The sequence below is a fragment of the Equus quagga genome, chromosome 4 (assembly GCF_021613505.1).
Source record: "Equus quagga isolate Etosha38 chromosome 4, UCLA_HA_Equagga_1.0, whole genome shotgun sequence".
Taxonomy (NCBI): Eukaryota; Metazoa; Chordata; class Mammalia; order Perissodactyla; family Equidae; genus Equus; species Equus quagga.
The window spans coordinates 38454130-38471561 of record NC_060270.1 but is presented as its reverse complement, the minus strand read 5'-3'; the positions used below and the strand labels follow the sequence as shown (position 1 = coordinate 38471561).

General features: G+C 40.8%; 1 protein-coding gene across 2 annotated transcripts in view; it reads right to left on the bottom strand.

The window, feature by feature from the left end:
• The window catches only part of MCCC1 (methylcrotonyl-CoA carboxylase subunit 1), a 58228-nt gene extending 41860 nt beyond the window's left edge, over window positions 1-16368 (bottom strand). Inside the window, exons 1-4 of one of the 2 annotated variants that reach the window (XM_046658926.1) lie at window positions 16179-16368; window positions 12402-12448; window positions 10698-10834; window positions 7207-7302 (exon numbers count right to left, since the gene is read on the bottom strand). In XM_046658926.1, coding sequence (XP_046514882.1) covers window positions 7207-7302; window positions 10698-10834; window positions 12402-12448; window positions 16179-16267 — 369 coding nt within the window. In that variant the 5' untranslated portion in view covers window positions 16268-16368. The remainder of the gene's footprint in view (window positions 1-7206; window positions 7303-10697; window positions 10835-12401; window positions 12449-16178) is intronic. The other variant, XM_046658927.1, reaches the window with a different exon arrangement.
• Window positions 16369-17432: the final 1064 nt, after the last annotated feature.

The following is a 17432-nucleotide window of genomic DNA, read 5'->3' as shown; positions in this document are numbered from 1 at the left end:
CTACCTGCTTCTGTCTCTATAATTCTGCCTTTTTTAGAAATCTCATATAAATGGAACTGTAGTCTGATGCGTCTGGCTTCTTTAACTTAGCGTACTGTTTTGCAGTTCACCCATGTTGAACTACTGATGCACACAACAACATGGATAAATATACCACATTTGTTTATAGACGGTATGGGTTATATAGATATAACACATTTAGTTTACCCATTCATGTGGGTTTTTTCCAATTTTGGGCTATTATGAATAATGCTGTTATAAACAATCATGTACAAGTCTGTGTGAACATATTTTTCATTTCTCCAGGGTAAATACCCAGGAGTGCAATTGTTGGGTCAAAATATGGTAAGAATATGTTTAACTTTTTAAAAACTAGCCAGTTTTCTAAAGTGGCTGCATTATTTTGCATTTCCACCAGCAATGTATGGTGAATCCAAGTTTCTCCACATCCCTGCTAACACGTGGCCTTATTAGTCCTTTTGACTTTAGCCATTCTGGTGGGTGCATAGCAGTATCGTACTTTTAAAGCATCTTTATTGATCTATAATTCATATACTATAAACTTACCCAATCCAAGGATGTTTGTATTCATAGAGTTGTGCAATCATCACCATAATCTAAGACAGAGCAAGATCTAACAATGTAAGTTTTTATTACCCTAAAAGGAAACTCCATGCCTATTAGCAGTTACTCTCCATTCCCCACCTATCCCCAGCCCTAGGCAACCACTAATCTACTTTGTCTCTATAAATTTGCCTGTTTTGGACACTCTGTATAAATGGAATCATACAATACATACAGTCTTTTGTGACTGGCTTCTTTCACTAAACACAATATTTTTAAGGTTCATCCATAATTTAGCACATATCAGTATATCAGTTTTTTATTGCTGAATAATATTCCACTGTATGGATACACCACATTTATCTATTCATCAGTAAATGGACGTTTGGATTATTTCCACTTTTTGGTTATTATGAACAATGCCACTATGAACACTCATGTGTAAGTTCTTGTGTGGATATATGTTTTCATTTACTTTGGGCATACATCTAAGAAGTAGAGTAACTGGTTCATATGGTAACTCTATGTTTAACCTTTTGAGGAACTGACAAACTTTTTGTTTATGGTTAAACAAAAGGTTTATGTTTAACATTTAACATAAAAGGTTTAACACATAAAAGGTTTATGTTTAACCTTAAAAGGTTATGTTTAACCTTTGGAGGAACTTCCAAAGCGGCTGCACCAGTTTAGATTCCCACCAGCAACATATGAGGCTTCCAGTTTCTCCACATCCTTGCCAACACTTGTTAGTAACTGTCTTTTTGATTACAGCACCCTAGTGAGTATGAAGCAGTATCTAACTGTGGTTTTAATTTGCATTTCTCTAATGGCTAATGATATTGAGCGTCTTTTAATAGAATTGTTGGCCATTTGTGTATCTTCTTTGATGAAGCATCTATTCAAATCTTTTGCTCATTTTTAAAATTGGGTTGTTTGTCTTCTTATCATTGAGTAATAAGTGTTCTTTATATATCCTGGACACCTGTCCTTTATCAAATATATGTTTTGTACATATTTTCTCCTAGTTCATGGCCTTTTATGTTAATTTAGGTTTCTTTTGAAGAGTAAAAGTCTCAAATTTTCATGAAGTCTATTTTATCAATATTTTCTTTTATGTATCTTGCTTATGGTATCATATCTAAGAAATCTTTGCCTAACCTTCTCAAAGATTTTCTCCTGTTTTCTTCTGAAGTTTTATAGTTTTAGCTCTTCCATTTAGGTCTATGACATATTTCAAGTTAACTTCTTGTATAAGATGTGAGGTAAAGATGTAGGATCTAGACTTGAGGTTTATCTTTTTGCACACAGACATCCAATTGTCCCAGGACCATTTGTTGAAAAGACTATTTTTCCCCCATTGAATTACTTTAGCATCTTTATTAAAAAATTAATTGACCATATATGTGCGAGTTTATTTTGGGACTTTCTATTCTATTCCACTGACATACATGTTTATCTTTCAGATACCACACCATCTCAGTTACTGTAACTTTATAATGAGTTTTGAAATCCAAAAGTCTAAACTCTACAAATTTGTTAGTCTTTTCAAAATTGTTTTAACTATATACTAGGCCCTACAGCTATTTTAGGACCAACTTGTCAATATATCTATCAAAAAAGCCTGTTGCGATTTTGGTATAGATTGCATTAAATTTATAAATCAAGTCAGAAAGAATTGCCATCTTCACAGTACTGAGTCTTCCAACAACACATCTATCCATTTATTTAGGACTTCTTTAATTTCTCTCGGCAATGTTTTATAGTTTTCAATACATAGGTCTTGAACTGCTTTGCTAATTTTATTACTAAGTATTTGAATTTTATGGATGTTATTCTGAATGCAACTGTTTCCTTAATTTCACTTTCGAATTGCTTGTTGCTAGTCTCCCTTCTTTTGAACAGATACTTAACTCAGTAGAACTCTGATGAACTAGATAAATACTCTCCCTTCACAACTAAAAAGAAAAGTCGCTATCTCCTTGTGAAAATAAAGTTCAGCCACACATTATGGGAAATGCCTCAAGAGGTTTAACTAATTTCTCCTAAGAAGAACAATTTAATACACCCACAGCACAGTATTCTTGAGCATTCGAATGGATTAAAAAGGAAAACCCAACAATACTACTACCAGTGAGCTAGTTCTCTAGCTATCAGGCATGTACTCAGCCGCCAATTCTCCCTGCAGTCACCAGGAGTGCAAGCCCTTTTAGACTGTTCATTCCATATGAACAATCTGCCTTCATTACCTTTAACAGCAAAGATAGAAAACTGGTATCTCCTACACTTCAATCTCTGCCAAACTAACTTCTTCCATGCTTTTAGTTTGTATCTATTCTGCTCGTGCTTGTTCAGGGCGTAGGTACAGACCCAAAGTTGTTGTTGTTGGCTCTGCCTTCGAGCAGAAATGAGATGTGTCCTTTCCAAGGTGGAGGGAACAAGTCACGCTTTAAATTCTTATTACCAAGAATTTCCTACCCACATCCGATACTTAGGACAGACAGATTTCCTTTGGTCAACCACATAGATTACCAGTATTTAGTTAAATAATTTGCTCTACTCGTTAAAGTTACTTGTCAGTGACTTTGAAATGTCTCTAATAAAGTTCTTCATTCCTGGTGGCACATTAAAAGAAACTGGAGCACTTTTACCAAAACTCTCGCTTGGGACCTAGTCCAGGTAACTGAGGGACGAGGCCTGGCTAAAGTATTTTTTCAACTTCTCACTAAAGCATAGTGTACATACAGAGAAGTGAACATCGTAAGTGTAAAACTCTTTTTTTTTTTTTTAAGATTTTATTTTTTTTTCCTTTTTCTCCCCAAAGCCCCCCGGTACATAGTTGTATATTCTTCATTGTGGGTCCTTCTAGTTGTGGCATGTGGGACGCTGCCTCAGCGTGGTTTGATGAGCAGTGCCATGTCCACCCCCAGGATTCGAACCAACGAAACACTGGGCCACCTGCAGCGGAACGCGTGAACTTAACCACTCGGCCACGGGGCCAGCCCCTCAAACTTTTATAAATAAAGTTTCCACAAACTAAATACACCTGTATAGCCAGCACTCAGATCAAGAAAAAAGCATCACTAGCATTCCAAATGACCCCTTTATGCTCTCTTCCAGGTAATATAGGCCCCTCCACCAGGCACTATGTCAACACTGTTTTTAAAAGGCTCCTCAGGTGATGGTAATCTTCAGCCAGAGCTTCCTACTACCTCTTCCCCAGCCAGAGAAGGTCTGAGACAAGAGACCATCAAAAGAACCAGCCTAACGAACAGGCTTATCACTACATCTTCTAGATTCTCTCAATACAGCCATGTCCTCAGGCAAATCACCAGAAATTTAGCTCACATGTAAATTTTATTCTAGCATTTATGAAAATGCCTATGTCAAAATGGCCACATTAAAAATTCTACAGTTTTGACAAGCTTCTTTCAAAATCACTATACACATGTTATTCAATGTCCTTTATTAGACAATCAGTAAGTTCCTTCTTCAAAGTCAAAGTAGGGGAAGGTTTGCTCCCCTAACTGGCAAGTATTTTTGTTATTAGAGAGCCTTGTAAATTGCAATACACCGAATTTCCTTTTTGCTCAGGGCTGCAGGAAGGACCAGAGCAGTTTTCCTTGGCCTAAGTTTTCTGACTTAATTCCAACCCCTATTTTTTGAGGGGAGAAAATGGAAAACTAAAAAAAAATCTTTAAAATAATATTAATCCAGGTAGACACAGAGTTGACAAATTCCCTGGCAGCAGCATATCCGACATTTGCTGGAGGGCTGTTATTTAACTGAAAAAACGGCCTCAGTGAACCTTCATTAAAAAGGGAGCGGATGCGCACCTCTAAGGAGACTGATTCGAGGAGAAAACAATAATAATATAAGGAAGCTGGCTGGCCTCTCAGAAGTTTTTTTTAAAGATTTTATTTCTGCTTTTTCTCCCCAAAGCCCCCTGGTACACAGTTGTATATTTTTAGTTGTGGGTCCTTCTAGTTGTGGCATGTGGGACGCCTCTTCAACAGGGCCTGATGAGCGATGCCAAGTCCACGCGCAGGATCTGAACCAGGGAAACCCTGCGCCGCTGAAGCGGAGCGCGTGAACTTGACCACTCGGCCATGGGGCTGGCCTCAAGAAGTTATTTGTAATCAGTTGAAACTTCTGATTAAACAACACCTTCCCTTTTCCCAAAATGCAGGGCAACAAAGTTCTGCTCAGCCAGGTCAGATGAACAGGGAGTGGGGCCGGGAGTCAGGGCCTCTTGTTTAATCCTTTTTCTTTCAATGAGACAAGTTTTGCTTTCAAGGCACTTGGAGATCTCGATAAAAATGCAAATTACGCATAAAAATGTAAGTTACAGTGGGTTTGGGGTGAGGCCTAAGAGTCTGCATTTCTACCGAGCTCTCAAACGATGCCATGGATCACACTCCAAGTAGGGAGACTAGATGATTTTGGATCTCCTGTAACCTGTGCGTTAGATTTTACATCTGTAAAATGGAAGCAATAATACTAGGTCATGCATGCTCAAATACATGATAAATAAAGTGATATTTATGTTCCTAAGGAAATATATAAAATCTATGCATTATCATTTCCTTACCCTCCTAAGGGCCTTTACTCCAAGCAATAAATAAAACCTTTAGAAATAAGCACATTTTAAATACCCGTATGTATAAATTAATGCTTATTCAGTCTAGGAACTCTGACTCTAAAGTGGAGGACAGTGATGCAGGAATACATAAATACAAAACAACCAGTTATATTCACTGATTCAAATTAATAAACCTCTATGCACCAACTCTTTGGTTTGCCAGGAGGTACAGAAAATAAGTCTTAGGTGTGGGTTCTTCCCTTAAGAACACAACGGCGTTGAGGAGCCAAGATATGTATTAAAATCATTAAACAAGATAATAGCTAATTAAGTATAAAAATGACTGCAACAGGAAACCAAATGCTAAAGGAAAAGGGAGACATCAATGTGACTAGAGGAGACACGAAAGAATTTATGAGAGGGAGGAATTCAGGTGGCAGTGAAGAGCAAGACTTCTGCAATTAACTCCTTATTATTCTGCCTGCTCTCTGTTATTAGCCCACCTTTGCCCCCATCCCACTAGTCTACTCCTCATCAGCAGCCACAATGATCTTATTTAAATGTAAATCAGATCACATCACTCCTCTGCTTAAAATCCTCCAGGAGCTACTTAGAATGAAATGCAAATCCCTTAACAAGGTCTATAAGGCGCTAAATAATGTTGCCTTTACCTCTCTGCTTCATCATCTCCTACCACTTTCTTCCTGTGTCAGTTGGTCTTCTCAGCTCCAAACTCAACCTTCCATGCTGTGCTTCATGAAGGGGCTCTGAAAATTCCCTTTCCTGCCAGCTGGCCTCCTGTTAGGTTCTGCCAGCAGGGGCCCCTGTAGGGAAACTGGAGGCAGGGGAAGTCTTCCTAATCGTCTACCCTGGACAGCAGCGGTTCCAGTCTTCAGGTTCTTTTAGAGCTCTGGGAATCAGCCTCATTATGCCCCCTGCAGCCAGGTGGGACCCCTCCACAGAGATCTGAGCAACAGCTGCAGAAGGTCCCTCCTCCGACCTCGACCTCTTCCCCAGCTCAGCCAGTGGCTATCAATTTCTGGTTAACTTCAACATACCCTTTTTCTTTACCCCTGCCCCTCCCCCTCTCCCCCTCTCTCTCTCGCCCCTCTAACACTGGTGGATCTAATTCCTAAATTAAATTCCCACTGTTGAAGTATCTAATGGAGTTTCAGTTTTACTGGCTGGATCCTGAATGACAAGGTCCCTTACTGCCTTCGCTCCATCAACACTGAACACACTTGTCCCATGAACACCAAGCTTATTTTCATCTCAGAGTCTTGGCAACTCTGTTTGGCTGAACCTTCCTCCTGAAGTCCTTCACATGGCTGACCTAATAGCAGTTAGTTCTTTGTTCAACTGTCACCTCCTCAGAAAGGCCTCCACTGACCACCCTATTTATTTATCTTTTTTCTTGAGGAAGATTAGCCGTGAGCTAACATCTGCTGCCAATCCTCCTTTTTTTTTTTGCTGAGGAAGACTGGCTCTGAGCTAACATCCATGCCCATCTTCCTCTACTTTATATGTGGGATACCTGCCACAGCATGGCTTGACAAGCAGTGCGTGGGTCCACACCTGGGATCTGAACTGGCAAACCCCAGGCCACCAAAGTGGAACATGCAAACTTAACCACTGTGCCACCAGGCTGGCCTTGAACCACTGTCTAAAAGCATCTCCTAATCAGTCTTTATCCCCTTATCCTGCTTTACTTTCTTCTCACCATTTATAACACTCTTAGTTGTATTTGTTTCTCTATTTGTTTAAATGTTTACCTGGTTTCAAAGGTAGAAGGGCTGAATTCCTTCTTAATTTTAATTTATAATTTAGAGCCCCCCTCCACCTATTTTCCAAAAGATCTAAAGTGTACATGACTCAGGAAGAAGGTAGAGTGGCTGAGGAATGAGAAAGGACATGTCTAGTTTACAATGACAACCCAACAATCAAGTGTAAAAATCTCGCGAATGGCTAAAAACAGAGAATGAGTGCTATAAATAATAAGTAATTTTGTGAAAATTGTACAGAACTTATTCCTTTCGCATTATAAATCTCTTCATGACTCTGACCTGTGCAGTGGACATCTTGGCCACTTGAATGATTTTCTCCATGGAAAGGTAGCTCTGTTGAGAGGGAGCAGGACCGATGGAATATGCTTCATCTGCCTGTTTAAGAAATATTACACGTTTAAAAGACCACACAGCTAATACATACTAGTACACCGTACAGAACTGCTTCCGAGTCATTTTATTACTACAGTCACGCGTCACTTAATGACAAGGATACATTCTGAGAAATGCGTTGTCAGGTGATTTTGTTGTTGTGGGGACATCACAGAGTGTACTTACACAACCTAGATGGTATAGCCTACTGCACACCCAGGCTGTATGGTACTAACCTTTGGGCCCACTGGTGTATATGTGGTCCGTCACTGACGGAAGTCTCATTACACGGGGCCTGACTGGATACATAAAAATGCTGGCTCCCCAAGAACAATGCAAGAATTGAGAAACAGAAGTACCAGCTCATGTCTATGTTATAAAAATAAGCCAGTTTGGAATCTTTTGCATGAAGAGGATGCCAAAACTTGATTTTATGTATAAATCAGACACTAGAGTGAAATTAAATTTCCTTAGGATGGAAAGCAACAGGCATTAGTCATGGTATTATTAGCAACAACAATAACCTTAAATGTATTTAATGTCTAAAATTTACAATTTGACAACAGAGACAAAATATGCAACAGATGTATACAGCAAGAAATAAAATTACAAAGTTTATTAAAGTTTATATAATTAGACCACGATGAGAATGGTCCTTCTCTACATTTGTGAACTATTTTATACTGTCCCTTAAAACTTTCACGTAATCACAGCATCCCTTGAAGCAGACCAGATAGAAGACATCATTTATAAATTCAAAGATGTACTGAATACCCACTTTCGCCACACTTCGAGGTGGGAACTGCCTGGACAGCAGTAAACAAGAGGAATGCTCCTGTCTAGAAGCAGACACAGACATCAAATATACATTCACACACACAATGAGAACTGTGATAAAGGCCACGGAGGAAGAACAAAGGACATGACGCAGGTAAGAGGGAGACTGATCAGGCCCGAGGGCGGCCAGGGAAAGGCTGAGAGGGAAGGTCAGGGACGGGCCCTCCAGAACGATCAGGACTTGGCCAGGCAAACGGGTGGAGGGCGTGGAGCTGGGAACAGGCATGGAGGTGGGGGCAGGCCTCCCAGGCAGAGAAAACAATAGGTGAAGGCCTGAGGTGGGAAGAAACTGACCCATCTGAGGCACTGAAGGAGGCTTGTGTGGTTGGAGCACACTGAGCAAGGGGTCAATGAACCACAGATACAGCTGGACAGACGGGAGGGCACAGATTTCAGAGGGCCTTGTGGGAGGCTAAAGCTGTGGATTTTCTCTCAGGGAACACACAATGAAATTTTTTTTTAAGTTCTTTTTGTTTGTTTAATTTTTAATTCCACAAACATAAACCCACTCTTATTCTAAAGAATGTGAGCAATAGCAGAAAGGCAAAGGAGCCCTCAGGCACTGCCCCCTCCCTCCTTCCAAATCCCTTCTAGATACACGCACTGTGACCGACTCGGGACATATTCTTCCCTACTCACATTCTGATTTATTCATATATATCTTCATCAACACATATGGTTTTTGTTTTTACACAAACAGGATCAAACTATATAGAAATCTTCTGCAACTGCTTTTTTCATTAACAGTATGTCTTGGGAGCTCTCTCCTTGCTAGTACACAGATGTCTACCTCATAGTTTAAAACAACTGTGCACTGTTCCACACTATGGAGGGACCTGTCTTCATTCAATCATGCACCTCTTCACAGATGTTTAGGTCATAATGGCAAAACACTGGATGCCGGCAGCAATCTTGCACAGCCCTTTTTGCACACATGTGAGCATGTGTCCGGGCAGAGATTGAGAGGAATATGTGCAAGGGTTAGGTTGAAGGATGTGACACTTTAATAGCTCTTGGTTAATCATCCCTTGAAATGGTGTCATCAAGACACATTCCCATCAACATACTAATTTCCAACCACATTAACCAACACTGAATACTATCCGTCTTTTAAATTATTGTGAATTTGGTGGATCATAAAAATGTTTGAAGCATTTAAAGCAGAGGAGTAACATGAAAAAGTTTTGATTTTAAACTATCAGCGTGGCTGAAATGGAGAAAACAGATTGCTACAGTATTTGACCAGGCAAGAGATGATAATGGCTTTGACGTAAGGTAGAGGGCAGAAAGAAGAGGAAAGAAATGTCTGGGAAGTAGAATTAACAGCACTTGGTGATTGTCTAGATGGATGAGGATGAAGGATGGAGAGTGGGAAGGCAGAAGGAGGGATGGTCAAAGACTCTCAAATCTCAACATTATTATTTTTACGCAATGCTGTTGCCATCTACTGGGTTACGAAAGTCTGTAAGAAAAAGCAGGTTCAAAATAGAGGAAAGGTCTTGAGGTCAACTTCAGACATATTAGTTTGGTACCCATGACATATCCAGGTGGAGATGCAGATGTATATCCAGTTGGATATACCCGTACCGCGCTCAAAAGAAAGTGTGAGCTAGAAATAGAAATTTGGAAGTTTTTGGCAAAACCCTAGGATTAAATAAAATGATCCAGACTGAGAGTATATAGTGAGAAAAGGAAATGAAAGATTTTTGAAAAGGTGAGAGAAGGACTCCAGAGCACAGGCAGATGACTGGATGGGAAGAGGATGGACGCAGATGCAGGCAGATGAGCAGATTCTGTGGCAGGAAGCTCAGTTCTATTTCTCCATGAAGTTAAGTTCATCTGTTGAGAATAGGTGAGTAGAGGGAGAGTCAGAGGTTGGAATGGAGAAAACAGGCTCAAGATAGTCACTGCACAGAATGAGAAAGAAAAGTGGCCACAGAGCCGCGTGGCCTGCTGTGCAATGCTGAAAGCCCAGGTGAAGCTGGTCACCATGAATTTATTTTGGTGCTTGGAGTGTTGCTGTGGGCATGAAGAAGGCCAATAGTTGAATTCCTCCATGGTTGGGTTCTGGTGGATAATAGCTGGTAATAATTGATAACACCTACAAACCTCAGGGAAATAGGGTCCTTTTAGTTACAATTTTCCAGTTAAGCCAAGGCTCTGGAACATTAAGTGACTTGTCTAAGATCCCTTGGCCAGTAAGAAGTAGTTGCTAAGTCTAGAATCTTTAAACTTCTCCTTGTCCATCAGGGAATCTGGATACGTCCCGCTCAAAGTGTGGTCTGTGGATCAGCCACATTCTGTGAACTGTTTTAACCAGTTCTTGATGAGATAGGACCTTGCCTGGAAGTCAACTACACCACAAAGCACAAAGCTTAGTCCAACTGGTGTTATGTTTGGAAAATGTTCCCAAGAGGAATTATTAGTGAACAGTTTGAACTTATCCACTTACATACTGTTAACACTAGCAAAAATAAACTGTTAACATAAAGAAATACTGATACAATGAACAAATAAAACAATCACTTAGAAAATTTTACTTTCAGTTTTTAACAACATACCATGTCTACATGCATGGAATTCCTGTCGGCCTCACTATAAACAGCCACAGACTGTACACCCATTTTTTTAGCTGTTCGCATCACCCTGCAGGCAATTTCTCCTCTGTTGGCAATGAGGACCTTGGTAATTTTTTGTCCTGTTTAAAATACCATGAAAATCACACACAACTGTTACTGTAGAGCAAGAAATGAGAATATGAAAAACATTCGATGATATTAACCAGCTGATAAACACTCATTTTGGTAAAATCAGCATAATAGAGCTTAAAATAACCATTTTAACTAGTATTACACAGTGCATTTCTTTTCACTGAAATTCACGATACCCTTATTAATATAAAGTCTTAAATTACTCAGCTTTTTTAACTTAAAATAAAATTAAAAGATGCTTTGTTATGCCAAAAATCAATTTAAAATAGCTAAAAAAAAACCCCACAAAAAAACCATCATAGTTAATTATAATTCACATTTAATAAGTACTTTTTTTTTTTTGAGGAAGATTAGCCCTGAGCTAACTACTGCCAGTCCTCCTCTTTTTTGCTGAGGAAGCTTGGCCCTGAGCTCACATCTGTGCCCATTGTCCTCTACTTTATATGTGGGACGTCTATCACAGCATGGCGTGCCAATTGGTGCCATATCCACACCCAGGATCTGAACCGGCAAACCCCGGGCCACTGAGAAGCGGAATGTGCGCACTTAACCGCTGCGCCACCAGGCCAGCCCCTGTACTTTCTATGCCCCATGATTTGTGCTAAATATTCAATCTGGATTTAAATCCTCACAATAATCCTATGAAGTAGATACTACTATTATTATCATCTCAATTTTAAAGATGAAGAAATTAAGATAGAAAGAGATGTTACTTTCCTGAAATTATACAGCTAAAAGAAATGATGGGGGCCGGCCCGGTGGCGCAGAAGTTAAGTTCGCACATTCCCCTTCTCGGCGACCCACGGTTTGCTGGTTCGGATCCAGGGTGCAGACATGGCACCAATTGGCACGCCATGCTGTGGGAGGCATCCCACATATAAAGTAGAGGAAGACGGGCACGGATGTGAGCTCAGGGCCAGGCTTCCTCAACAAAAAGAAGAGGATTGGCAGTAGTTAGCTCAGGGCTAGTCTTCCTCAAAAAAAAAAAAAAAGAAAAGAAATGGTGGATCCAGGATTTGAACCCAGGTTAGCTTCACTCCAGAATCTGAGCTCGGAGACACTCTGCTCCACTGCCTCTACCGCTCTGAGCTCAGGGACGTGTGGTCCTCTTGCAACATAAATGAAAATTGCACAGTTCACTGGCATCAGCGCTATAATGAGATGCTATTGTATGACTATATAAAATGCACTTCCATCATCACACATGAAATAAATGTTCTTTGACAGTTGATAACAGTTATTTTTCTCGAAAAATAAGGTTTTATATAATTTAAAACCATGTTTTTCAATAGGGGTCTACAGAGCTCAAGAGTTGCCACAGGTCACAGGGGCTGCCGGGCTTACTTCCCTATGTATTTTAGACTAAATAGCAAGAGAGATTTGACATAAAAGTAAAAACCGTGACTCAATACTTACTAAAGAAATTATCATGAAAATCCAAAACTTCAAAAGTATATGAGGATTAATTCTATTATACACAAATTACCGGATTAAACATTTCCCTTTCTTGCAATGTGAAGCAAAGCCAAATAGTACAACAAAGACAGCCAGTACCTGTGGTTGTGGCATACTTCACGGTTCTTTGCTTCCAAGGCCCTCTCCTATAAAATGAATCCAAACGGAATCAGAATTAAACAGGACATGCAAGATCAGTCATTGATCTTTCGAAACAATCTAAATTTGTAAAAACTGGAAACCAAGTCCAGATATGATCTTAGTTAGACCTTAAGCCTACAAAGTGATGTAACAAGACTTTCTTTGTGGAAAGAAAACTAATCTAGAAATCAGAAGTTCCAGTTCTGGCTGTTCTCCCTGGCACGTGTCTTTGAATGGAACACTTCACCTGCTTGCCCCTGAGGCTATCATGTGACCACAGAGTCCTCGACGAGGAGAAAGCCAAGGTACTTCAAGATCATCCAGTTCAGCTTTTTTCAAACTTTTTTGACTTGTAGCCCAAGTAAACACTGTATGTGACTTCACAACCGAGTATATAACAAAACAGAAGTTTCATAAAAGGAGACCTTCTCTGCATGTTGATACTTTCTGTTCTACTCCATTTTATTAAATAAAAAATGCTGGTCAAACTACAGTTTGAAAAATACCAATCTAATTCAACCTCTGACAAGACAGGTTTGAATAATTCAGCTCAGAGGAGTAAAGGGAAGGAGCTGAGCAAGGGCAGGAGAAAGAATGCTGGCTGTGCAGCCGGAACAGCCCCCCACTGGCCAGCTCGGGTGACTGCAGCAAGTCACCTTACATCAGGGTTTTTCAATCTTTTTTTCATCACTGCTCCCTAATGAGAAAACTTAAATACTAAGGAATAAGGTTTTGTAGGAGGGGTTGAGCTTTGAAGGGCACCAAACCATGATAATATACAAGATTTTTTCACTCTCAATAATGAATTTTTGCTTTACAACTCAAGTTTCAGTGTCCTCACACAAGAGAGGAGCCTACAAGAGGTGATCTTGAAGATACCTCCCAGTTTTAAAAGTATACAATTTTAGTCTGAATCCTTGTATTAATGAGAAACAGAGAAAACAGGGAGGCTGTTTGACACCTACAATCAACACTTAACCAGACATACATAACTAGTTCTGAACACTTGTTTGAGGCGTCTCAACTCGTTAGAAGTCCATTAAGGTCTAAAACAATTTTTAACTTCCATGATACCTATTGATACAATAGTTTAACACTGAAACTTTAACGAAAGGTTGACAGAAAGCAGGCCAGATTCACTTCAGGAACAAAAAAGTATAATGATATTAGGTGTCAGCTAAAAATATACTGGGAAACAGAGAAACTGCTGATGCAATTGCATCTTAGTCTCTTCCGTCCATATCTGCAAGATTTGGTAAAACTATGCTTATAAAGGACTAACCATTTTTGATCCTTTACAAAGCAGACAAAAAGCATAAATGATGTACATGAGATACTACGTAACTATGTATGTATGTCTACATACTATGTTTATAACTGTGTAACTGAACAGGACTAGCATTTCACTGGGGCAGATGACATTGGTGGATCTATACACTCATTGCCCTATGATGGACATTCAACCAGATGTCGCCATCCACGGAGGGCTGCTGGGAAGACCCACAGCTCTGGTGCTTGAGTTCCACAAGACGGGCTCCTCAAGAGGCTACTGCTTCCCCACATCTTTCCAATTCAGCTGACCTCACTTTCTTGATGTTTCAGGAGGGGGATCAACTCTCCTGATCTTTATAAGGTATTTTCTAGTTCATAGCATCTTCCCATCACACTCTTCAGATAAGTTTCTGATTAAGATTTAAGGCCTGTCCTGGACAGATGTGTCTATAAAACGGCTGCTTCTTGGTAAATCCAGCTTAAGACTCTAAATTTCAAGGCCATTGCTGACCTAAAGTTTGCTTCTGCCATTTTCTAGTCAAGACAGACAGACAACTACACACATACCTACCACTTATCTATCATCCTATATCCCAACAATGTTCTGATTGGTCTATTCCATTTTTCACCATTGTCGAAGCAACAACTTAAAACAATGTTTGAAAAACAAGATTAAGTTCCTTCTATGAGATAATTCCACCCTGATTCAAGGTCACTCCTATACCAGCTTATTCTCATTTCTAAAATTCCCCTACTACAGATTCTTTTCTCTGAATTACTAGAGAATCATGATACAAAACAAAATGTAAACACCCCCTATACTGATGAAATTTTAAATTCTATATGCCATTAATAACTCTAACACTTTCCAGGGTGACAGCTACTTGAGAACAGTTCTATACACAATAGCTAAGACTTGAGAAGAAGAGAGAAGAGAGAAAATGTATCTGCGTACTGTCCTGAAGAACCTGGAAACTCAAAAGAAAAATCAGGAGAAAGAAAACAGCCCTAACACTGCTGTCACTAACTGTCTTATTTCGCTCGAGGCAAGTCCTACAATTAAGTAACTGAAAATCCAAGGCGTCTACAATAACTTGTGGAAAATAAAAGCAAACAAAAAACTTGATCTAAATGGTTGACTCTGCCAAGGCCACATCTATGGATTGATTCATATGCGCCAGATTCTGTTTCAGCCTCTTTCCGTGTATTAATTCAATTTGCACAACCCAAGATGATAATATTACCTCCTGTAGGTACAAGTACCATCAGCCCCTCTAGGTTGGGAAATTGAAGCATAGAGATATTAAGTAACGTGTGCAAGGTTGCTCACACCTCTAGGGAGTAGCAAAGCTGAGACCCCTGCCTTCTGACTGCACAATCTGTGCCCTTCAGCACTAAGCAAAACTGTCTTTCCAGAATGATGGAGGAGGCTGATGATGAAGCAAAGGAAGACAAAGAAGCCTGCTACCTGGAATCACGGGGGTGTCTTCACTGCCAAACGTTATCACATTATCAAACATCATCAAAATGTGAAACTGATCTGGTGTCAGGTTAGCTGGAGACATCTGGTAGCTTTGCTCAAACTTGCATACAGAGCTTTTGACAAAACAACTTAGCCCTCTGGAAGGTAAATTTGCTTTTATTTATTTATTTATTTTTAAAGATTTTATTTTTTTTTCCTTTTTCTCCCCAAAGCCCCCCAGTACGTAGTTGTATATTCTTCGTTGTGGGTCCTTCTAGTTGTGGCATGTGGGACGCTGCCTCAGCGTGGTTTGATGAGCAGTGCCATGCCCGCACCCAGGATTCGAACCAACGAAACACTGGGCCGCCTGCAGCGGAGCGCGCGAACTTAACCACTCGGCCACGGGGCCAGCCCCTAAATTTGCTTTTATTAACTTGATTCATTCCAACAATGAGAAAGAACTCCAGGAGTGTTTCTCTGTACTGGACACCTGATGGGGGATAGCCGAACCGAAAGGGGCTTGAGGGCGTCCTGGGTCCATTTCTTAACACTTGTGTCACCCTGGCAAGTGGCTGACCCCTTTGGGTTTCACCAGAACCGGGACTGCAACAACTCTCCCCACACAGGGAAGGCAGGGAGCGCCCAAAGCAAACTGTTGGGAGCTGCACAGCGTTACTCGAGCCCCTAGGGCCAGGGGAGCACGGAGAAGGTAGGCCCAGCTCCACTCCTCCCCCGCTTCTCATAAATGGAAAAATAGAGGCAAACGGAGCGCTGAAGGCTGGAGGTGGGGAAGAGGGAAGAAAAAGAAGGGCTGGGTGTGGAGACGTCTCCTTCTCGATGCTGAGACTGAAAGCAGACCCCCCCCCCCCCCCCCCCCGAAAAGGGTTGGCTTGTCCTCCTGTCCTCTCCTCCTCCCCCTCGACCTGCGAACCTCCGAACCTTGCCCGGCGCGCACGAGTCCACACCAGACACTGATCCACCGCCCCTCCACCCACTGTTACCTCGGCGGCGGCAGCAGCCTCGGGACAAGCTGCCACCGGCTCCTCTCCGCCGCCACCAGCAGCACCGACACCGAAGAGGCCGCCGCCATGTCCCTGGAGCCCCGCAGGTCTTTGACTCGCAGGTACACCGGCTGCGTCTCACACACTGCAAAACCTTTCCTCCGCTCCGCAAGCCTCTTGTCCTCCGCCGGCCACCGTCCAGGTCAAAGCCAAGCAATAGGCCGGTCCTAGTGCGATGGGGGCGTCTCCATCCAAACCAATCAAAGAACAGAGCAGGGATTTGGTGGCGGCGATTGGCCAATCGGGCCGCGTGCCCGAGGGGATGTGGTCCCCGCCTCATCAGCACCTTGGGTTCAGCGGCCCCGCGGGGAGAGCATGGCGCAGACCTCAGCCTTTTTCAGACCCACTGGTTCCGGATCGCTGTTTCTTCTCTTGGCCCCCAGGGTTCCTTCGTTCTTGTTGAGCTTCACGGCGAAGAACCCTGTGATCCTCATTAAAACCGCCAGAAAGTGGGGGAGGCGGAGTTATGGGGAAAGAGGCAAATAGGATGGAAAGTAAGATACAAAATTTTCTAGTGTTCTCAAAAATGAAGAAAAAATAAAGTAATATAAGATAAGTAACTAAAATAAAAATTTTAAAACCTCCTGAGCTTTTGAAAAAGTGTTTTAGCGATTGGGAAAAAGAGAAGTCAAAACTGAAATTGCAGATTATCTAGAAAATAAAGATACTGAAAACGCTACGTGTAGATGCTTATTTGATATAGCTAAAGCAGAGCTCATAGAAAAATTCATAGTGAAAAAAGCATATTTAGCATAAAGTATATATTTTCTAGCTAATTCAAGGTTGGAAAAAAATACGAAAATAAACATAGGGAATACAGAATAAAGAAACTAGTAGAGATAAAAGAAGAAATTAATGAATTAAAACATATCAAAGGACTAATAAATCCAGGGGTTCAGGAAAAAACTAATAAAATGGTTAACTAATCTAATCAGAAGAAAGTGGGGAAATGAACACTTGCCATGATAAAAAACATAAGTAGGAAAAAAATCTTAGATATAGAAAACAAATTATAGATTTGTAAGAGGCTAATTTTGCTCAACTGTAAGCAAATAAACCGAAAACCTGGATGAAATGGATGATATTACAAGAAAATACAATTTACCAAAATAGATCCTGGAAGAGAGAGAGAATCTAATCAAACTATTACCATGCAAGAACTAGAGATATCAAAGAACTGTCTTTCCTACTACC